Below are 23,015 nucleotides of genomic sequence, written 5' to 3' on the forward strand. Positions count from 1 at the left end.
TTACAGTAAAGTCTCTGACCTTACAGTAAAGGCCTCAGAGGCCTCTGACCTTACAGTAAAGGCCTCAGAGGCCTCTGACCTTACAGTAAAGGCCTCTCAGGGTTTGGTTTTGTTGGCAGGGTCGACGTGCTGAGTTAGAGATGCTCCAGAAACAAGGCAAAGAGGATCCACAGGAGCTGCAGTACAAGCATCACTGTGCCTGGCTGTGGTGAGACCCACACTCATGCTTGCTTGTATATGTGTAGACTGTGTGTATAAATGGTAGTGCTTTTGTACATCGTCTCTAATCTTACTGTAATGACTGTAGTGTGTGTGTGTGTATCCCTGCTGTGTGGGCCAAACTTCACATCAACACTTTGTGGTAACATCTGCACTATGTAGCCAAAATAACTGGTTCTGAACCAGCAACCTCCTGACCAGTAGACCACCTGCTCTCCCTCCTGACCATGAAGAGAGTGAATCATGGTTTTCAGGCATGTCAGTCACAGGTTATAAAGTCTGTGGGACGGTGTCGTGATCGGATGCAACAAGCATAGTTGTAAAATGTTGTGTTCACGCTTCTCCGTCTCGCAGATGGAGGAGTCTGGTTGGGCAGTTATCAGGAGACTGGTACTGGTCTGACTTTGGTGGTGGAGGGATGATAGTGCGGCTGTTTTTTAGAGGTTGGGCTCAGCTGCTTAGTTCTGGTGAGAGGAATTGTTAATGCTTCCAAATACAAAGACATTTGGGACGATTTCCTGCTCCCAACATGAACGTGTGCACAGGAAGAACCTGACTGGCCTACAAAGAGTCCTGACTTTGACCCAGCAGAACATCTGTGGGATGAATTGGAGCGCAGACTTGTTTAGAAAGCATGGAGGAAGCATTCACGTTCTTCATCTTTTTAATGTATTTTTCTCATGTTTCTGACACAGGGCCAGAGATCAGCTGGCAGATGTCATCAAAGCTGCTACAAAGTGAGTCCCCTGGTCGCTCTGTTTAGGGAAACGTTTGGTGAGCTGTGCAGAGTAACCTGATGTGAGCACTGTGAAATGACTTTCTGTGGATCGTTTCAGGGACAGTCCTGTTGTTCAGGGAAACGCCATCTTGGCTCTGAGCGGCCTCGCCGCTGTTCTCGCCAAGTATGAGAGCAACCTGCCCACTGATGGTGACGGCAGCCTGGGGGTGAGACACCGCAGGGTCCTGTTACACACTGTTTGCTATTTCATAATCATATAGATGCTTAGCTCAGTGCTGTTGGACTTGATAGGCTGGACCAGAGTTTGTGGCCACAGGAAGCTGGTTGACCATGGTGCTGGACACCCTGCTCAGCATCAGCAGCAGCAGCTTCAAGGCCACAGGACGAGTTTTCCCCTGGTTTCTACACGTGAGTTTCATCAGAAGCCGTGATTGGCAGATGATTCGAGTTATTTAAACGCTGTGACAGTTGTTGTGAATAGAAAGTTGCTTTCTTGCATTGATCACCTTCATCCTGTGCTGCCGGCCTCCTCAGCGCTCCTACTCGGGTGAGAACACAGCGAGCACCATAGCGCGCTCCTGTGCAAGCCTCGCCCTGTCGCTGCTCGTCTCCGTGCTCGTGGTGTGGCAGCGGGACAGTCTGACCCACATCCTGTCGGCACTGCGGGCCGGCCTCCCGGGCTCCCCCGCTGCAGACGACTCCCAGGCCATCCAGTTCCACTCTGGGCTCGGTCTGGGCATGGTGCTGTCCACCCTGCTGCACCAGCGCCTCAGGTACAGTCTGCAGGAGGAGATTCTGATGTGAACCAACAGCGTAACGGTTACTGACTGCCTCTGTCCTCTGTCAGTGATGAGTCTGCTCAGAAGGATGCTGATCTCCTCTTTGGCCCTCTGGATGCTCTGGAAGGTTCCTCTTTCAACCCCAACCTGGAATACAAGTAGGTCCTCTTATGAATAGAGTAAATGCACACTGACATCACACGGTTGGTAGGAAGCTGAGAGAGTGTCACTCACAGCTAGAAGGAGTGTGTGGAGTGTACACAGTGTCCCTGTGTGGCATCCGTCCATCATCCAGAAACATTACATGATGTTAACGGGAGATTCAGCCGTTACCAAGGCTGCATTCATGCTGCTGCTCGTTTGGCACATTTACTCTTTTTCAAACGACACATCTGGAAGCATGTTAGGATATTCAACAGTGAAACAGCGGTTAGCATATTAAACGTGGTCTTTCCATGTTCTGCCTTCTTTCCTCAGCACTGGCTGCATACTGGGTCTGGGGCTAGTGCTGTCTGCCTTCTGCAGCAGTGGACAGAGGAGTCGACATGTCCGTGTCAGCCTAACGCTCGACAAGCTGCTGGCCAACCTGCAGGACTGCAGTGGGCGGGGACGCATGGAGCAGGAGGTAAGCAGCCCTGCACACGGCTCGCACGCTGACACAGAGCCGAGGTCCTGAATCTGATACAGGATCAAGTCTTTGATTGTAACTGTTTGCTCACACACGCTTGTGATAGAAGAAGCTGAGATAGTACTTAGTTCTGTCCAGATCTTTGATGAATTATCTACTAAAGACAGTTTCTGCTACATGAAGAGCCTGATGGTGATGTGTGAACTTTGACCTATGACCTCGAAGCACTAAAATGGTGCATCTTATGATCTTTACTGTACGACTGGAACAGATTCGGCTTGTGTAAGCTGTAAAAACGTGTCGTCGTGACCTTGTAGAGCAAATAAAAAGTGTAACACAGATAAGCTTTGTTTGCAGCTGTCCAAGGTGGAGACGTTTCACGGCCAGTGTGAGGTGAAGGCTGAAAACTGTGTGCCGTACAAAGTTTTCACTGACCTTCACATGTGGTGTGTGTGTGCAGGTCTTGGCGTACTCTGTGGCGTGTGTGAGCGTTTCAGCGTTCAGCGCAGGTCTTATTGACGCCGCCAAGGCGGAGGAGGTGATGGACACGCTGCGCAGCCTGACTGAGGAGAGCCAGCAGGTCAGTAGGTAGCTGATGGAGGTCATTCTGGCTCCAGCAGCTCTTTGTGGTTTTATTGATGACCCTGTGTCCCCAGACCCCGGGCTTCTCCCTGGCTCTGGGGTTAGCGGTCCACGGGCTGTCGGTGTGCGGCCACGGCAAAGCAGAGCACATCCACCCTCACCTGCTCGCAGCCTGGATCAAAATCTTACTGGCTGAGGTACAAAACCTGACGTTCATGTTCATGTAAACGATGTCCAATCACGTGAAATGATGTTTGGGGTCCCAGCGCTGACCTTCGTGCTGCCTTTGTGTTACAGGGCTGTCCCACCATGCAGCGGCTGGCTGCTGTCAACGGGCTGGTGGCTTTGGTGGGGTCAGAGAGTTACCTCATTCAGGTGAGACGCCTGCAGCTGTTGGAGCTGAGCATCAGCATGTGCTTCACTCAGTCCCTGAAAACATGTCGTCACCAGCTGCTGTTTCTCAGGATGTTTGTTTGGTGGTTTCAAGCATGTGGAGGAGGATTGAGCTCATGTGACCCTGTAAGGTTTTAGGAATCACCATGGTTACCATAGGAACACACTGGCAAACCCAGCATTTAAAAAGATGTGACAGAAGTGCAGATGTGTGGAGCCATGTGAAGTGTCCCCGTGTTCACAAAGAGATGCAAACACACCTTAGTTGCAGCTAAAGTTACCGACTGATGCTGATTCTCCTCTGATGCAGCTGAAGAGTGAGACGGAGCTCGTGTCCAAGCAGCACAACAGGCTGAATGAAGTTATTCGGGCCGTCACACAGGTCAGAGTTTACTTATCAAATATGACTTCACTCCCATTACTACACACCATACTTCCCCTCGCCTCGCACCTCGGAGCGTCTGTTTCATCCTCTTGTCGGCTCTCTGGTTGCAGATCGTCACGTTCTCTGGAGCCATCGGTTTGCAGTCCAACAGCGCCTGCTTGCTGGGACATTTGCATCTGGCCCACATCTGCAGCAGTCACAGTCACACAGCAGGTAACACAGGTGTCAGTGGGCGGAGCAGAGCTGGATGCAGCATCAGTAATCCTTTAAAATTCATTCCTCATAAAGTTTCAGCTCTTAGAGCACACACACATACAGACACACACACACAGACACACACAGACACACACATGCTGGGAGCTACTGGGCACTAACTACTTTGATCCAACTCCCAGTTCCTCCAGATTTCAGTTACCTCTCAGAGAAAAGTGTCGTCAGATCCACGACGGAGTTCATCGCAGAAGCTGGACACAAAGGTTTGTGACATTTGCAGAGGTCGTTGTGTTTGAAGCTGTAACTCTGTAACATCCTCTCTCTGGGCCCAGGTCCTCAGGCCTCCCATCCAGGCCTGGTTAAGACCGCTCTCACCGCTTTGGCGTCAGTCGGCGCCTCTTTCCAGTATCCGCCCATCAACTGGAGCGCCGCTCTGTCTCCTTTAATGAGGATGAGCTTTGGTAAGAGTTGTCGCTCAGTGCTGTCCGTGAAGCACAGCCACAGATCCTGTTCAGTCTGTGTTGTTGTTGTGTTTTGTAGGAGAGGATGTGCAGCACCAGTGTGTTGTACTGGCAGCCTGTCAGACCCAGTCCTCCCACAGCGCTGCTCTCTTTTTGGGCTCCTGGTTGTCCCCTCCCCTGGTCCACAGTCTCAGCGTAAGTCCAGTTGTGTATTAGCGCTGTGACAGCTGATATTCAGTTCTCCATCAGGTGTATAGGCTGGTCCACTTTAATCTGTTGTTTCTGGTGTCCAGCTTATATTTGAACAGCTAACAGAAACAGGTAACAGGAGCATCTCAGCCTCACCTCTGAGCTCAGCTGCTTCTCAGTCGTACAGCAGCTGAATAAACGTCTGAATTAACAGCGTTTGGCTTCTGAAGCTGAACAGATGCTCTTTAACCGTGACACACATGCAGTCTGTCTCGTCACTGCTGTAGGAGAGCATGAGTCCAGTACCTGCTACAATGATGAAGGCTTTGAGATCCTTACTGGCTGTCTGTCTCCCCCAGTACCAGACCCGGGCCCACCTCTATGAGACTCTGGGCTCGTGGATGAAGCACGTGACTGAGGACAAGCTCCAGGTGTATGTGGAGAGTTTGGGGCTGCAGCAGTTTCAGGAGGACCTCCGACCCCAGCGCGCGTCCCTGTGTGGCTCTGTGCTGCGGGGCCTGGCTCAGGCCATGGCCCTCCCAAACCCCTCTAGCAGCTGCTGGACCATCCTCTGCTCTGCCACGGAGAAGATCTTCACCTTCCTGCCCGACCGAATCCAGGTGCAGTGTAACTGCTGACTGTTGTCTGTTATCACTGACATGTAGAAGCTTTTTCTTTGATACATGGCTCTGTCCCTGGTTTTACGCTCGGGGATCCTGATATCCTCTGATGCTCCCGTCCACCCACAGACACGAACAGGAGCATAAACCCATTTCATTCAAAGCAAGAAGCTGTGACACATGCTGTAGGTGTGCAGAGCTTCAGAGCTCGGCTGGAAATGAGCTTTTCTCTTCACCACAGCAGCTTCAGCCCATCGTTAGCTCAGCTGTAAGAACACGGGCCAAACACAGCATCATAATAACAGCAGTGGCAACTGTAACAGTTACAGTAACAGCTCACTTCAAAGGGAGCTCTGGCCCCTCCCTGTCTGTATCTCACATATCTGTTTCCTGTGCTCAGTTATTATATTAATGACATAAGTAATACATAATTATCTTGATGGATGTTGGATGAGGAGGCCTGATAGAAATGCCAGTCAGGTTTATAACAAGTGCAAAGACATGATGTGCAGCAGGTTCCTGTTAGTGTTCGTTTGATGTCGTCAAACTCAAAAGTTAAAGCTGTCGAACTCTTGGATACAAACTGGGTGCTTCAGTGAAACATGCAAACATTTGTACATGTGTTGGTGGGGTGGCTGTCTGGGTTTATTAGGACAACATTAAGTTTGCAAACATAAAAACAGGATGCAGTCATGATTACATCCGTAGCAGAACACACAGGACGTATCAGCTGGATAAGCTGAGTGAATGGACACAGAGCATTCCCTCTGTGTGTGCAGAGTAACTGTGGCACTGTGTGAAGAGCAGGTGGTCTGATGTAGGACAACAGCTGCTTAATAGGCCAGATGTTTTCAGCTGGAGAAAGGTGAGACGCAGGTCACGATGAAGTCTGGCTGTAGTCAGACAGATGTGTGTGCCAGTTCCAAAGACACTAACGACCTTCATCCCATCAGAGATGCAGGGTCTGCTCCTCCTCCTCTTCATGAGGAAGGATGTCACGTTTGATGCACCTGGTCAGAGAAGTGTTTACAGTTTGCTGCAGTCCATTTAAAGCTGATTCTGCCCGTAGAAGAAGACCTCTGGACCATGGTCACATGACCTCTTGGTCCATGATGCAGCTGTAACCAGCACATCTGCTCGCTCTGGCTGACAGTGATTTCTGTGACACAGCTGTCGCTGTTTCTGCCACTCCAGACCTCCTTTTACCTTTGTTTGTACAGGCCGTCACATTGAGACTCACAGGAGAGAGCTGATCTATACATCTAGGCATTCTCAAAGTACAGTAAACAGGAAAACAGTCAAATAGTTGTGTGAGGATCACGGGCAGTTACACTCATTTTAGCCTTTGTCCAAATCCTCTGTAGTCTTCACATTGAGCAGCATTAATCTCCTCAGTCTGAAGAACAGCACAGTGGTCGTGTTTCATGCTACTTGATGCCAGTGTGGCTACATTTCAGCTTTTGAATGGCTGGAATAATTTAGTTGATGATATATGCGCGCTGGTGTCTGTTCACCTTTCTGTGAAACCAGCTGATCTCCTTCAATCAGTCTTTGTCTGTTTTGAAACCCTGACTTTGTGCAGTCTAACAATGAAAGCCTTTTATTCGTCCTGCTGCTGGGCCCTGCTGGCATCCAGCTTTGCCTCTTTAACACATGAACACAGGTTCAAAGCTGTTTAAATGAGACATTTTAACTAAAAAATAACAATTTTTATGTTTGTGTTTGATTTCTTGTACATTTGTTTCAGGATAATGAAGTGGATCTGTATGTGGGCGTGGCCAAGTGTCTGTCTGAGATGTCTGACACAGAGATTGAGAGGATCATGAAAGTCTCTGAGGTACAGTCTTAATAACCCCAGCAGAAAATGAACAGAGGGACCACGTCCACTGTTTCCATGTGGGCAGAAGTACATTTGGTTTACAGGGTAAAACACATGTTGCTGGTCTCGTAGTGGAAGGAGAAATGGAATTAATTCCAGTCACCTGTAGCTCATATTGCTTTATTATTTATAGCTGTCAGTGTGTGGACAGTAAAACCTGCATTCTTCCTAATGCCCAGCAGGGGGCCCACTCTGAAAGCGTGCATTTCTAAAAGGAGTAAACGTTCAGTTTGACCAAATGTAACCATATAGTATTTAAGCTTTCAGTAATTTAGAGGAGTCTTCCTCACATGGTTACTTTGTTCACTTCAGCAGCAGTCGGCTCAAGGTGCTTTATACTGTAAGCTCGACCCTACAGTAATAACACAGAGAAAAGCCAACAATCATATGACCCCCTATGAGCAGCACTTTGGTGACAGTGGGAAGGAAAAACTCCCTTTTAACAGGAAGAAACCTCCTGCAGAACCAGGCTCAGGGAGGGGCGTGTGCTGTGGCTTTAACATCTCTGCGCTCTGTTTAGACTCAGATGGAGAAGACCTGCTTCATCTTAGCCTACCTGACCTCTCAGGGACGAGTGCCCCTCCTTAGTCTTAATGATGTCATTGCTGGGGTCCTCCGTGGTTGGCCAAGCCGCAGAGTGGGGTGGCTCCTCCTGCAGACGTTTTACCAGTGTCGCCTGGCAACCAGCATCAACACAGGTGAGACAGGAAGGCGTTCCTACTGCGTGGAAAGTGGATCTCTTCTGATCTAACAGACGACTGACACCTGTGTGTTTTATCATGGTGGTTGTCATTTAGTCAGCATGCTGAGCTCGCTCTTTGTCACAGGCATCTCCAGACGGATGGAGTGGCTCCTGCAGCTGATGGGACATATCCGAAATGTTGCCTACGGCGTAACAGACGTCCAGTGTGGAGACACCAGATCGGTATGTTTCTGAGTGACCCACAGTGACTCCCACACATCCTCCTCTTCCTCCCAGCAGCTGAGCTTAGCTAAATGCTGTTCCACCATGACGGTGCCATGTTTACTACAGTGATGGCAGCGAGGCTGCTCTCGAGCATCAGCAGCAGAGGAAAGCTTGCTGCTGTTTTCTTCTTCTGTGTATTTGAGTTGGTGGAAGCAGATTCTGTGTCGTGTTTCTAACTGAGTCTGCTCTATAGGCCACCGACTTCCTGTTCCAGCTCTTTGCTGCTGCAGTAGTTTCCTGGGGTGACCACATCATGCCACTCCTCTTTGGCATCCGGGTCCAGTGGTTTCCATGGCAGCCAGCCCCCAAGCCTCAGGCTCTAACACACGGTCTATATGGCGAGGAGTCGTCGGTGGACGGCGCCCTGTCCCAGTGCCTGTTAGCGATGTCCCACAGCCTCCCTCGGCTCCTGGACAAGGAGCCCTGGAGCAGCCAAACACCCAAGGTCAGTGTTTGCGCTGTGAACTTTGAACTTTAGCTCAACTTTCACTCGTTGTAAACGTGCAGAAGGGATGACCCCGTGTGTGTCTCAGTTCATAGACTGGCTGCTCAGCATCATGGAAGCTCCTGAGCAGAGCGTGTCAGCATCAACGGTCAGCACAGCCAAAGGTGAACAAAGCAGCCTTTTTCCTACTTACACACTCTGTTTGAGCCGCATGGCAGCACTACCCACAGACTGCTGTCTCCACAAAGTGCTTAATGAAATCAAAACAGTGAAATCCTGTTTGAACACAGCTGAGCTGGATTTAAATCACACCTAAATGAACAGTTTAATTAGATTATTATTATTATTACTGTCCTTGTGCAGGTCTCATTGAAATTAAGACCTGGCCTGAGTTTTGTCAGGTTCTTACATCCTCCAGGTAAAAACTTCACTGTAAAGCCAACAGTACTCACCTCTCCAAACCACCGAGTGCAGGTGTTCAGTCACTTCTGTGGCCACAGGTGTAAAAGCCCGAGCAGCCGGGTGTTTGGTAGCGTCTACAGCACGTGCTGCTGATAGGATGGCACCTGAACACAAACTCCAGCTGAGGTGACAGAGTGGAAGCAACTGGGAACGACAGCGTCTCTGCTGTGGAATGACAAAGGGCGGGGTTGTTGTTTCTTTTTTCTGGTTTTGCCCCAGAAGCTAAAGCTTCGTGGTAAAGCCTGTATGTTCGGGTCTCCTTGTGAAATGCGTCGTGTGTTTCATGCACTGGTTCTTATGCAGCACTGTTCTTCTCTGAGCGGTTTACTCATCCACGCACAGCTTTCTGTGCTTACATCGCACTGCTGTGGATGCAAATGTGTGCGTTCAGGTTAGAAGCCTGAATTTCAGCTCAGACACATGGAGTTTGTAGTTTCTACTGAAATATTTCCGTCAGTGATCACAGAGACAGAGCAGTCCAACCAATCATAGCCTCCATGAACCTGGTTGTGTCGAAGCTCCTCCCTCACCACGTCCTCAGACAGGGTCGTTGGACTGTTAGGGTTTCTCTGCACTGCTGCAGGTTATCTCACAATATCACGTTACCATAGAGGGGGACTGTTGTGATTCGGCTCTATATACACAGCTGCAGTGATGTTTGTTAGCAGTAATTGTTTTTGGCCAAACGAGCTTCTGCTAACAGGCCTCATCTGTGGCCGTCTTTACATGAGAACTAAGGCACCATGTTTATTGACACACAGCTGACAGCACTGTCAGAAAACAAGGTGTGGAAAGAGCAGGCGTTACTGTAATCAGATTACTTTTTCCAGTAACGAGTAAAGTAAGGGATTACTATTGCAAAAACGGTAATTAGATTACTGTTACTTTCCCGTAGGAACGCTGCGTTACTGCGTTACTAAAACCGTGATTTTTTTGCGAGAACGTCTCATGACAGTGACGTAAGCGAGTGCGACGTTCGTGACAACAGCTGTGTGCAGATCAACAGTGGATCAGTATGAGCGTGCAGCGTTTAAAGCGTGGAAGCACTGACCTTACTTTGAGTTTGATTCCATAAAAAGGGACAAACATTAGCGTCCGTTGTGTGTGGGAGGAAAACTTCTTTTTACAGCGAAAAAACCCTAAACCTCAGAGTAAGCACCGAGCAGCTACTGTAAGGTAAAAGAAAGACCTCCAAGTAAATAGCTTGCCCGCTCCAGCTCCTACGACCAAATACAAACAGTAACAGGAAGAGGGTTAGCTCAACCCACCACAACTTCCAAGCTAGCAAGGAGTATATATTCATGCGTTCACGTTCCCTAGAACACATCTGTGGCACACACATACTACACATTTATAGCATCTAACAAAAACAGGCATAATGATGACGATAACCGAACTAAAATTGCAATCAGGAACATCAGGGTGGCTAAATATGCATTATATGTGTGTTTTACAGTGTTGGAAAGAAATGACACCCAGCGCGCCCACAGGGGGATTGTAGAAAAGGGGAGGGGCCAGAGGGGTGCACTGTATTTATAGGGTTGCACCAAAGAAGAAGAACAATGAGGGGGGGCTCTAACTGATAATGAACACAACTACAGGCTTGGAGGTCCTAACAGTCAGGTATAACAGGAACGGTTTGGGGGTTATAACAAGATGTGATTTATGACCGTGTTACACTACGTGATGCGAAAGTCACTTCTTCCACTGACCGCTGCAGCTCACCTGCACCAGGGTAAACCTCCGCCTGCCCCAGTCCTGCTTTACAGATGAAAATAGAGCAACAGGACCGCTGAGTCTGTGACTTTATTTATTTTCTGCTGTGTTTTACTTGCATCTATTTGAAAGAGTGAGTGTAAACACACAAAATATTTTATTTTATGTGCTGGAACGTGCAGAAAATAGGTTTAAATGTTTCTTCCAGTCAGAGAATGTTGCATATAATTAAATTTTTGCTTGATGCATAAAGTTAAAAGATTAAAACTAATAAAACAAGTTTTAAAAAGAGAGACTTTTCCATTTGATTACATTTTGTATGATGGATTATGCAGAAAAAGTAGAATTGAAAGATCTATCGCTTTATCACCTCTTCAGGTTGTAAATCGTGTTTTTAAAATGTAACTAAGTAACTAATTACCTTTGAAAATAAGTAATCAGTAAAGTAACAGGATTACTTTTTGGGGAAGTAATTAGTTACTGATTACTTTTTTCAAGTAACTTGACCAACACTGACTTTAAGAGAGGTTTACTCAAACATCATGGTGAAACAAATGATCTGGCCTTCAGAACAGCCATCTGATCTCTGATTCCTCTGATCTCTCTGATTCCTCTGATCTCTCCTGTGCTTCCTTCCAGCTGCTCTGTTGGCGCTCAAGTCCTCTGCAGAGTTCAAGAAGAAAGCCGTGTGGACCAGAGCGTACGGCTGGTAGCCCAGAGGAGCCTCGGTGTCCTGCTCAGGCGTTGCTGCTCATACACAAAGAGACGCACGGCTGCTGGTCTGAGCTGTGGGCATGTTTAATGTTAGACAGTAACTGTACTGTAGGAATCTGTGCTGTCAATAAAAGTGCAACAAATCATTTTGGGTTTAGAACATCCTTTTCTCTCTTTACAGCAGATCGTTAAATTCGACTTCATCCGTAACTCCAGCGAGCTGTGACTTCATGTTACTTCCTCTTCCTGTTCCACTTCTCCAGGTGGTGGTGCCTCTCCTTCAGCAGCTGCCCGACTGTGAGCGAGGCTCCTGAAAACATTGCCAAAAACCAAACAGTGCTTTACATCACAGTTACTGTACAGTTACACAGTAACTTCATTCATGACACCAGTTTAACATCCCCAGATAGAAGATCCTCCTCAGTGTTGTCACCACAGACCTGGTCAGAAAGCTCGGACACTATGATGATGTGACAGTGAGGCCTGTAACTGTTCTTCATTGTCCTAGTCTTCCTCAGGAAACTGTCACACGTAGTTTTTCCAACAGTAACAAATCAGGAGAACCTGAGAACGTTTTCTTGTCCTTCAGTGTTCTAGTTCAGGTGGATTTAGGTCGTGTTACTGAAGCGACCGACCTCTGTGTCTCTCTATCAGCCTGACAACGGCACGACTAACTGCCTCATTAACCCTCGTCCAACCAGCATGTTTAACATACAAGGACGAGCGACTGAGGACCACAACAGTGACCTCATGTTAAAAAACTAGTAACGGTAACATATGTCTTAGTTATGTAACGATTATGCAGTATCTAAAGAAAAAAGTAAAACTGTCTCTGCAACGTTGCAATGCCGATGCTGCAAGTATGAAATGTATAGTTTAATCTGTTTTACAGCTTTTATTACGTTTAATCCACATGATTACTCAAACTTTACTGGCATCAGAGCTTTCAGTCACTTTAAGCATCATTTGTTCTGTATTTGCATGAAGCAACTAGTCAGAGTCAAACTGACCGCAAAGTAAAAAGGCCCAGAGCTGCACGGGGAAGGTGTGTGTAAATATGGACAGAGTCAGATCAATGCCCACCAAGAGTGAGTCTGATTTATCGAGAAAAGCTTTAACGTGGCTGCACGCGGGGGGAAAGAAGCTGAAACAACCACAGCTAATCAAAGTAGTGGCTGACGGAGGACGACTGCAGTGACCATAAGTGTAAAGGAGGAGCTTGGACTCAAACTATCGTGGATCAGTGCAGCCGTGCTGCGTTTCAGCAGGTCAGGTGACTGTGATGTCACAAAGGGTTGTTCTCCGTCTTACCAAGAGTGAGGGCGGGCAGGTAGAGCGCCAGCACCAGGGGGAGGTGGCTGTTTGGAGCTGTCGTTGAGTTGAGTGGACACGACTGGGAGGCCGTTTGCTCAGCATAAGGCAGCGCCTGATAGATGGTGGCAGCTGAGAGAAACAAAAAGGGGAACAAACGCTTTGACTTCATCCACTATCACAGTGTTGTTGGCCTGTGTGTCACTGATATACAGGACGTTCCAGCACTTCTGCTTACAGGCAGCACAACGGTTACTCACTGCAGCTGGAATGCACTGTGCTCATTTCCTGGCTTCATATCATCAGCTCTGCTTGGCTAACACATTTCCTGTTTGCTCCCAGCACTTCCCTTACACAACACTCTGACCACACAATGAACCTCTTAATGTTGAGAAGTCAAAGTACTTATGAGCTCAGCTCTCAGTTTGTTGGAATAAAAGATGGAAACGTAATGATTCAACACCTTCAACGATGACTGTGAGGATGTATAAGGGGATCCAGAGCGTGTAGCGAGTCCACAGCATGGTGCTGGACGGCGTATCCATGACACACAGCAGCTCGTGAGGATACCTGTCATCAAACCACAGGCACAGCTTATTGGACGAGAAACAATGTTTGCATCTGGAAATCCAAATGTACTCAAATCATCACGTCGTATATCACAATGCAGCTACATATGGTGTAGTACGAATACGGCATTAAGGATATTATCATTATTATTATTATTATTATCATCATTATTATCATTATTATTATTATCATTATTATTATTATTATCATTATTATTATTATTATTATCATTATTATTATTATTATTATCATTATTATTATTATTATTATTATCATTATTATTATTATTATCATTATTATTATTATTATCATTATTATTATTATTATCATTATTATTATTATTATTATCATTATCATTATTATTATTATCATTATTATTATAATTATCATTATTATTATTATTATCATTATTATCATTATTATTATCATTATTATTATTATTATCATTATTATCATTATCATTATTATTATTATCATTATTATTATTATTATCATTATCATTATTATTATTATTATCATTATTATTATTATTATTATCATTATCATTATTATTATTATCATTATTATTATAATTATCATTATTATTATTATTATCATTATTATTATTATTATTATCATTATTATCATTATCATTATTATTATTATCATTATTATTATTATCATTATTATTATTATTATCATTATCATTATTATTATTATTATCATTATTATTATTATTATCATTATTATTATTATTATTATCATTATCATTATTATTATTATCATTATTATTATAATTATCATTATTATTATTATTATCATTATTATTATTATTATTATCATTATTATTATCATTATCATTATTATTATTATCATTATTATTATTATTATTATTATCATTATTATTATTATTATCATTATCATTATTATTATCATTATCATTATTATTATTATCATTATTATTATTATTATTATTATTATTATCATTATTATTATCATTATTATTATTAGAGACATTGTTGAAATTGTGCCTTCAGAACAGTCAGTCTGTCCACAGCATTGGAACAAATGTGGATGTTTGCACTTCAAATATTTAGATGTGAGTGTGTGAGCACGTTAACCTTCTACAGCACAGATCATCATTGTTCATGTTAGTATTATGTGTGTGTAAATACGCTCCCTCCTCAGGCCTGGGCCCGGTGTTATGGAGATCACCATGAATCAGAACACCAACGCCGGGTCACGGGCCGGTGCCTGAGTCGTTTCAGGCTCCGCTGTGGTTTTTATTGTTACTCTGTTTTCTTCCTGTGTTATGAATAAATCTTCGGTACTGGTTTCATTTTGTTGTGTTTATCTGCAACACCTTAAAGGCCGGACTGTGGTGCAAAAGGTTGGGGACCACTGGTGTAAATAATAAGCTGCTCCACCAACACTCATTAAAGCTCCAGTCAGACATGCTTGGTTTTGTATCAACATGTTTTCTTTTTCTTTGGTTTCTTTTTCACAGAAATAACCAAAGATATTTCCACTGCGACCTGATATCAGTGGATCTCACACTGGAATGTAAACTGGCTGTTTAGGGGGGGGTTCCTGCCCTGGGTATCTGCTTAGAGGGAAAGTGAGACCGCCGTGGTTTAAAATATGCACATAGTTTGACACATCAGTAAAATAATTGCATCAGTGCTGAGAGGTCAGGTCCAGGCAGTGCTGTTCAACTGTAAGGAGCTAAAAGCTTCTTAAAGCTCTGCATCCTGTGCTTTTAAAATGATTTAACAAAGTAAAGTTGAAGTTTGAATGCCGATGTGTTTGTGCATCACTGTAAAACCTGCGGTGCTTACCGGAGGAGGTCCAGGACGTTCCAGAAGAAGAGCTGCACACACACCACCGGTTTACTCTGCAGCTCCTCCAGCATGATGATCATAATCAACAGAAGGTTCTTCTCCATCACCTGAGGAGCAGGAAGACAGCGTGTCCGTGCATCAATCAAAGATAACAACAATGATAAAAATCATTAAACTTTGAGCTGCGTACGCACTTGGATGAAGCGAGGAAGGAGTCGGGCTTTCTCGATGCCGTCCGCAATGTGGAAAAGCTCCAGAATGGAGAGCAGCTGGCAGAGACTCATCACAAAGCCCACAGAGTAAAAGGTGTCGGCCAAAGCATCTGCAGTCACAAACAACATGTGCGGGATGCTCATCAGTCCTAACTTGGAAATATACTTCTTAGTCAACTTATGAAGCATTTGGAGCGATGTCTGTGTTTACTGGAAACTTCACTCAGCAACAGCAAATGAGCCTTTACAGAGAAACGAGCAGCGCGGTCCCTGTTTGTGTCCCACAGCAACCTCACGCAACAAGCGAACGAAGGCACAGAAATGATACCACGTCAAAGAGCTCTGAGAGAAAGCGTTTAACGTCAGGAGAAAACACAGTCTAACATGATGTGAGAGCGCTAACAGCCAGACTAGCAGGAGGCTGCTGCTCCATGAACTCCTCTGATGCAGCTCTGCAACTCAAGTTTTCACAGGAGGATTTGGGGGAAGCAGATAATGTCTGAATACCTTTTCTTAAATACATAAATTAGCTCGATGAGGCTTAATGAGATTTAAACGACGGCCTGATCAAACCGAGCCTGGAGTCTAAGCTGGGTGTTTTTCTATATCGGTCCATCGCTCAGGGTAGCACTGCCATCTTAGCGCCTTTATTATTTACTTTGACCTGCACAGCTGCTCCACAGACCGTTCACTTCCTGGAAAAGTCAGACTAATTCAGATTAACTGAGACTGGTAAGTTTTCCTAACCTTACCTTGGCCGAACATGAGAAACCTGGCGACAGTATTAGCCAGTATCCACGTGTGGCCACAGAACTGGAACAGGTTGTATGAGAAACTGTAGGCGAGTCTGAAGCTGAACCTGCAGAACAGGAATAAGGACACAGATTCGTTACTGTGGTTTACACAACGATGATGATGATAGAGGTGACAGCAGCTCACTTGCTAAACGTTGTGCTGAGGCACAGTGGCATGAATCCAGCCATCAGTGCTTGCTATCTGTGTGAGCTGCTGCTCTCATCCCAGCGCTCTCTCAGGTCAGCTGATGCTTCCCTGCTCCACACATGCAACACAAGCTCAGCGATGCAGCAGCTTCCACAGTCGTGGCTCCAACACTGTGGAAGTATTTCCCCCTGCACGAGGCTCCCTCACTAAGCTGTCCTTCGGTGCTGACTGAGATCTTTAGTTATTCTGCTGTTGTTCAACCTCTACAGCTCTACTGCGGACTCTGGCCTGTATTTGTATCATTGTACGTGTTCAAATCTAACAGTCTGTTACCTAAAAGGTGTACATCTGTAATCAGATTACTTTTACTTACAGACCAGACTTGCATCCATCACTAGACGTGTGGATGCGTCTGAATGAGTGAGTGTAAGTAGCAGCAGATCCCAGAGAGACTCCTCACTTCCTCCGTAATCACTTACATTGTCCTCCTGAAGTCTCGTCTCCGTCCAGTTTGGACTCCTCCGAGTTCAGCGTGTGAGGAAGATCATGTTCCCCTAACCGGACACTCCTCCTCCCTTCACAAGAGAAAGCAGAAAGAACACACAGCGGCCAATCCGTGTAGCTTCCTCACGCCAGCTGCAGCACCCACGACTTCCCCACAGTAACACAGAAGGCTGTGGACTCCCGGGCAGCACTGACACAGGCAGACACGAGCATGTAGAGACAGGCGCACGCATACACAAGCGGTGAGTCACGGAACTACACAGCACATGAAGCCAGACATCATCCACAGTGGAAGCTGTGGCTACCGTGGAGGACAGCGTGGAACAAACTGTGGCTTTTACCTCCTGAAGCTTCCGTTTTATGTTTAAACACCACCTGGGTTCAACCTGCACCAATAAAGTGTACAGGTGTACCACACCGATCAGTGCGATCAGCTAACCAGACCAACAAAACACTAGAATGTAGCTGAACAGAAGCATCAGCTCTTCAGATGTTCTGTCTACAAAGGCGGGACAAAAACTTACACGTAACTGCATCTGTTCTCAGACAGCGCTGTCACGGATCTCTCTGTTTGCATCCACCGGTGACGTTACTGCCACCCTGCGGCTGAGGCTGGTTACTGCACAGACAGCTCCACTGGTTTCACACTGACAGAAACGCCCGTGAAGCTGCCTCCATTGTTCGGACTGTCCAGCTCACTTTAGCTTTTCTCCGGAGCGCATTCACCGAGCAGCTAGCATCAGCTAGCATCAGCTAGCATCAGCTAGCATCAGCTAGCATCAGCTAGCATCAGCTAGCATCAGCTAGCATCAGCTAGCATCAGCTAGCATCAGCTAGCATCAGCTAGCATCAGCTAGCATCAGCTAGCATCAGCTGGAGCATCAGCAGCTAAACCAGCTTCGGTGACCTGTCATCGTAACAGTCTCCTCGTACTAACCAGCCTGGTTAACGCGTGGTTTAGTGAACAAGTTGTTACTAACTCAGCCAAAGCTGACGGAGAGTGGACGGCAGCTCATCCGGTGTTTTAACCAAAAGTGATTAAAAAGGCTTAATGAGCAGGCTCAGCCCTTAGACTGCAACCTATGAGACTAAGCAGCGGTGGCAAAAGTACAGACATGCTGTACTCAAAGTACAAGTACAAATACTGCTGTTAAAAATACTCCAGTAAAAGTCACAGTACTCATTCAACTTATTTACTCGAGAGAGAAAAGTAAAGGCTCTAAATGTGCTCAGAGTAAGGAAGTAAAGGAGGACGCTTCTATTTTGTCCTAGGCTGACTGAACCCTGTGCTATGTGAACATAATGATAGAATAATATCAGTAGAGGGGAACACAAACTTTAGTCTGAAGAAAAAGGAAAAGCAAATCTATCTGCTGTTGCCTCCGTTGTAGAGGGGACTTTGCCTGTAAACAGGAAGTCAGAGGTTGAAGTGGGTTCAGCAGGTGGGGAACCTGAAACTGGTGTCACGGCTCAGTGAACTGAATCAAACTCGCACTCATTTCTCCTGAGAGCTCCAGTAGGTGTTGTGTGCAGGCTGTGATCAGCTGACCTGCTGCTCTCTGTGGATGGACACACCTGGATTCAACCAGATGTGAGCAGATGTTTCATCCTCCACAGCTCATCAGTGGATCTAAGCTCATCAGCTAAAATTCATATGACTCTGCTACATGTGATGCTAACTGTGGCCATGAACCCACGGCCACTGTGCACCTTTAAAGAACAGCGAGTTCTTTAGTTTTCACAGTACAGCAAACTAAGCTGTTTAACCTGCACTAACATGCAACCTTTAAGTATCACAGTTAGTCTAACTCTGTCTTGCAGCCGGTTTCACCACATAATGCCACATGCACGGATCCAATATCTGTTTTAAAAACATATCAAATACCACTGAGCAGTCCTTACAGTGACAAAAGCTGCTGGGATGAACCCTCTGTGGCCACAACATCTGTACATGCAGCACAGAGGGGGGCTCAGAAGGAAACAACATCAGCAATACACTGATAACTTTATTAACAAGGAAATACCCGACAGAAACTCAGGCAACATAAGGGGAGTTCAGTTGCAAACACCACCTCCTGCTCCTACGTGTGTTTTTCTGACAGCAGACTGGTGATGTGCAGCAACGCAATGGAGCCAGTGCAGCATTTAAACAAACGGGGGATCCTGATTGATCAGAAGCAGGGGTCTCCAGCTCCAGTCCAGAGAGCTACTGTCCTGCAGCTTTTAGATGCATCCCTACTCCAACACACCTGAAAAACAAGTATGCATCTAAAAGCTGCAGAAGCTCTCTGGGCTGGAGTGGTGGGGCGGCTCCGCTGTGTGGGACACCGAGGAGCAGCAGAGCTCTGCTGCTTAAAGGAAAAAGAGCCACTGTCCTGCCTTCACACAGTGCCACCACGTTCATAAGTGACAGGTTTTAACCCGAGTTTGCTGAAGTCTAAATGGACAACGCACAGAATAAACATCATCCTAAGTGCCTGCGACCTCTGAGCCTGCTGCAGCGTCTCAGGTCTAATAGTTGTGCACCCTGCTCGAGGTCTCTTACGGTGTGTCGGGACATTAGCACAGCACAGCTAAGAATTATTGCAAACATGAAAACGGAGAAGCTCGACATAATGTTCTGGCAGAGACGCAGCCAAGCAGCACAAAACATCAGAAACAGGTTTTACTCATCGTGCAGTCATTACAAGGAGCGTGTGGCAGTTTCTAACTGAGGACGTTTTCAAGTCTCACTGGAAATCAGCCACAGAGAGGGGGCGCTACATTCTTCTCATGGGATTAATACAGCCCTAGATCAGGGTCGCCCTGCTATTCAGCAGCAAGCCGCCCCTGTTACACCTGTGAACATCCAGGCTTTGGACACTGAAACGGTGGAGGAGCACAAATACCTGGGTGTTCACTTCAATAACAAACTGGACTGGTCCACAAACACAAATGCACTTTACAAAAAGGGCCTACGTCGTCTCCACCTGCAGAGATCCTTGGGGGTGAACAGGACACTGTGGTGGCGTCTGCTGTTTTCTGTGCTGTGGTCTGCTGGAGCGGCAGAGAGGGACGGGGGGACCTCAACAAACTGGTCAGGAGGGCCAGCTCTGTCCTGGACCGCCCACTGAAGTCCATCGAGGAGGAGAGGCTGTTGTCTAAGCTAACACCCATCATGGACAACACCTCCCTGCATGAGACTGAACACCGAGCTGCTCGAGCAGCAGTGGACTTTCACACCCACAGTGCAGGAAGCAGTGCTGCCACAGGTCGTTCTTACAGCAGCTGTCAGACTCTGTCACACACAGTTATCTTACTCAGCAGCTGCTTTGTTCACTGCACATTTCATGTTTCTGTGCATCGTTACCTGTTTGTACAGACTGCAGTTGCTTATGTCTATAGGACCACTCTGAGGCTTCCTTTTATATTTTATATTCCCTTTGCTTCAAGAGCTGTGTAACACCCAAACCTCTCATCCATGGGATAATAAAGGTCTATTCTATTCTATTCTATTCTATTCTATTCTATTCTATTCTATTCTATTCAGGAAGTCTGCTTTGAAAAACTAACAAAACGGCAGGAACAGAGGGAGCTGAGTTACTTTGTATGACAAACTGTTCCTGTGCCTACGTTTGTTCTACCTGTGGAAGAAAATGAAACAAAGAGCTGGAACAAAGAGAGCCGATCCTGCAGCTCAGAGGAGACACAAGCAGGAGAACTACCTCTAAGTCCTCTACAGACAAACCTGCCTTTATTTGGCACCTTCCCAGCATTACTGATCATTGGTTCAACGCTCTATGTGCTATTCATCCAGGCTTTATGGCAAAAGTAAAGTAAATAACACAGGTTGTGTTGTTCGTTTCTTCAGAAAGCTGAGTTATCATTTTAAAGCAGCGTTGGGACAGTCGAATGTTATAAACGTGTTGAAATAACTGATGTCTCCAAATCTGCCCTTCCACACAACGCTGTTTCTGTCCACAGGTCGGGTGAAATTTCAGCGTGTCACACAGTACCGTGGCCGTTTTAAACTGTGGAGCTAATTACTGTGAGCCCAGGAGCACAAACAAGTTATATTTAGCCAGCCTGCAGACTGCAAGTCCTCAGGAGATACAGTTACTTCTGCAGGACATATCGCAGCAACATGTGGTCACCCGTGCTGGGCCGAGCGGGTAACCCACCTCTGCATTTGTTAGCACAGAACCCGCTGCAGTCTGAAGCCTGTCTCCATGGCAGCGGCAGACATGGAAACATTGTAACACGCGGTCTTTCTCTGAGAAGGTTGACTCTGTTCACCTGGACAGTCTGACTGCAGGTTTCCAACCTTCTCAACAGGAGCTGAACCAGCAGCACTGATGAACAACAGGCAGCTTATGATCATTAGTACGCAAACTGTCACAGCCGCTGATCCTTGCATGAGTCCACAGAGAGGTGGGGAATCCCTCCAATCACAGCATTGTAGAGCTGTGATTGGAGGGATTTCTTCTCTGTTATTGTGGCACCATTCCTGTAACAGAGGCCCCGCCTCCATTCAGAGGTGTAAATGGCCTGCTTGACTCAAACCAGAGCGCTCCCTCTACACTACAGCACACTGACAGTGTGTGTGCTGGGCCTTGTATAGACAGTCCCATCTCTATTATTAAATGGTGGCTCCTTGGTGCTGCTCACTCCACCATCCACACACAGCCTGGCAGTACAGACTGTGCTGGTTAAACTCTCGCCTCACTGTATTCTGACTAAGCATAATTAATCACATGAATCATGGCTCTGTAACCATGACAGTGTTGGTGACACGTTTCTGTCACACACACATCTGCTGCACATCTGCAGACACATTCAGACAGAATCATGTTCATTTTTCATTCAGCACATTAATGAATGAATATCTTGATTTTCTCTGTGATTAACAATCCAGACGTGTAAGCATCTGGATGAGCTCTGCTGCAGCCCTGGGTATTTTAAACAGGAGAGGCTGGGTGTGTCTCAGATGGTTGAACTTTAACCTCAGCCCCACCTTCCTGCCTGTCCTTGCTGCTGAATGCCATCGATAAGATGACTCACAGAGGTTGGTCTGATGTTTAGATCAGAGTTTGAACTCCCCTCTTTAGAAGTATCCCAACTACAAACATGCCAAACCAGTGAGCGTTTGTTATCTACCCTGAGCCCAGTTCCTTATGTGCACCTGTTCAGTGAAGGTGATTCTTACTCAGTACATTAGTAACACTGTGACATATCAAATGTATTATAAAGTGTCACTTAAAAATATGCACACGTCTATTTTGCTTTGTCACTTATGCGCTCAGTCCTGTTGCACGTTTCCAAAGACATCGTCCCAGCCCTGATATAACTCCACCTGAACAGCTGAGATACACATCCACCCACATCCACCCACATCCACAGAGTCACTGTGGTCTGATTCACTCTAATTTGCACGGCTGCAGTAAAAACCAGCTTTGTTCTCAGCCTGAACTCTCGTGGAGTCTATTTAAGTAGTCTGGAGGAACAGTTTACATGCATCTTGAAGGACATTCAGAATTTGGATGTTGGATCCTTTTTGTTCCAGTCGAGATGATTTCATGCATCCCTAACATACTGTCAGCCTGCAGAGCGAGAGCGAAGTGCTCTAATAGGGTGATATGGTACTACAAGGTCATTAAGATAAGATGGGGCCTGATTATTTAAGACCTTGTATGTGAGGAGCAGGATTTTGAATTCTGGATTTAACAGGAAGCCAAAACAGGAGAAATCTGCTCTCTCTTTCTAGTCCCTCTCAGGACTCTTGCTGCAGCATTTTGGATCAGCTGAAGGCTTTCAGGGAGTTTTTAGGACTTCCTGATAATAATGAATTACCGTTCAGCCTGTGTCAGACGGCCGGTGTTCAGCGGCCTGAAAAGTGCGTCAGCCCACTGGGGAAATGCTCGATTACCAGTCAAGCCTGGATGGAGACGTAACCAAACAAACATGGAGGAAACTAAAAGAACTACACAAACAGAAACTACATAACATTTTTTAAAAAGAACATTAAATAAATAACAAAAGCTCTGAAAAATACATGAAAAGCAACCTTAACAGTAAAATGTAACTGTATATTAGAGGCACAGCCTTTAGAAGCATTAGTCTCTACATCACACTTATGAAAGGCTCCATAATCATTGTAACTGGATGTAACGTAACACGGACCGGTCTGACTGGAGCAAACATAAACATGAAGGCCAGCTGAGTCCCTGCAGGACGAGCGTTCAGGAGAAACGGCTCTTAATAATGTTCAACCTGCTCAGACTAATGC

General features: G+C 46.1%; 2 protein-coding genes across 5 annotated transcripts in view; one reads left to right on the plus strand and one right to left on the minus strand.

Moving 5' to 3' along the window:
- LOC101472932 (focadhesin) overlaps positions 1 to 11,583 on the plus strand; it is a 28,670-nt gene extending 17,087 nt beyond the window's left edge. For 3 of the 4 annotated variants that reach the window (XM_076882055.1, XM_076882057.1, XM_076882056.1), the window contains 22 exons: positions 120 to 208; positions 915 to 956; positions 1,056 to 1,164; positions 1,250 to 1,366; positions 1,493 to 1,731; positions 1,806 to 1,895; positions 2,215 to 2,362; positions 2,826 to 2,945; positions 3,022 to 3,144; positions 3,245 to 3,322; positions 3,651 to 3,722; positions 3,836 to 3,938; positions 4,121 to 4,201; positions 4,271 to 4,399; positions 4,479 to 4,594; positions 4,948 to 5,208; positions 6,956 to 7,045; positions 7,608 to 7,785; positions 7,915 to 8,012; positions 8,248 to 8,499; positions 8,588 to 8,663; positions 11,317 to 11,537. In XM_076882055.1, coding sequence (XP_076738170.1) covers positions 120 to 208; positions 915 to 956; positions 1,056 to 1,164; positions 1,250 to 1,366; positions 1,493 to 1,731; positions 1,806 to 1,895; positions 2,215 to 2,362; positions 2,826 to 2,945; positions 3,022 to 3,144; positions 3,245 to 3,322; positions 3,651 to 3,722; positions 3,836 to 3,938; positions 4,121 to 4,201; positions 4,271 to 4,399; positions 4,479 to 4,594; positions 4,948 to 5,208; positions 6,956 to 7,045; positions 7,608 to 7,785; positions 7,915 to 8,012; positions 8,248 to 8,499; positions 8,588 to 8,663; positions 11,317 to 11,390 — 2,685 coding nt within the window. In that variant the 3' untranslated portion in view covers positions 11,391 to 11,537. Of the gene's footprint in view, positions 1 to 119; positions 209 to 914; positions 957 to 1,055; positions 1,165 to 1,249; positions 1,367 to 1,492; positions 1,732 to 1,805; positions 1,896 to 2,214; positions 2,363 to 2,825; positions 2,946 to 3,021; positions 3,145 to 3,244; positions 3,323 to 3,650; positions 3,723 to 3,835; positions 3,939 to 4,120; positions 4,202 to 4,270; positions 4,400 to 4,478; positions 4,595 to 4,947; positions 5,209 to 6,955; positions 7,046 to 7,607; positions 7,786 to 7,914; positions 8,013 to 8,247; positions 8,500 to 8,587; positions 8,664 to 11,316 lie in introns of all 4 variants that reach the window. The other variant, XM_076882058.1, reaches the window with a different exon arrangement.
- hacd4 (3-hydroxyacyl-CoA dehydratase 4) lies at positions 11,458 to 16,820 on the minus strand. The gene is made up of 7 exons (XM_004575950.6): positions 16,726 to 16,820; positions 16,057 to 16,163; positions 15,287 to 15,414; positions 15,090 to 15,199; positions 13,166 to 13,272; positions 12,703 to 12,834; positions 11,458 to 11,701 (listed from the first exon to the last, which is right to left on the minus strand). Coding segments are annotated over exons 1-7 (663 nt in total). The 5' UTR covers positions 16,728 to 16,820; the 3' UTR covers positions 11,458 to 11,624.
- Positions 16,821 to 23,015: the final 6,195 nt, after the last annotated feature.

The sequence above is a fragment of the Maylandia zebra genome, linkage group LG3 (assembly GCF_041146795.1).
Source record: "Maylandia zebra isolate NMK-2024a linkage group LG3, Mzebra_GT3a, whole genome shotgun sequence".
In the NCBI taxonomy this organism is placed as follows: domain Eukaryota; kingdom Metazoa; phylum Chordata; class Actinopteri; order Cichliformes; family Cichlidae; genus Maylandia; species Maylandia zebra.

Excerpts from the sequence above, each read along its gene's own strand:
- hacd4 (XM_004575950.6), bottom strand. Across the intron at positions 12,835-13,165 it reads CCTCACAGTCATCGTTGAAG|CTGCCACCATCTATCAGGCG; the intron begins GTGTTGAATCAT and ends TGTTTCTCTCAG. Across the intron at positions 11,702-12,702 it reads CCTGCCCGCCCTCACTCTTG|GAGCCTCGCTCACAGTCGGG; the intron begins GTAAGACGGAGA and ends CAATGTTTTCAG.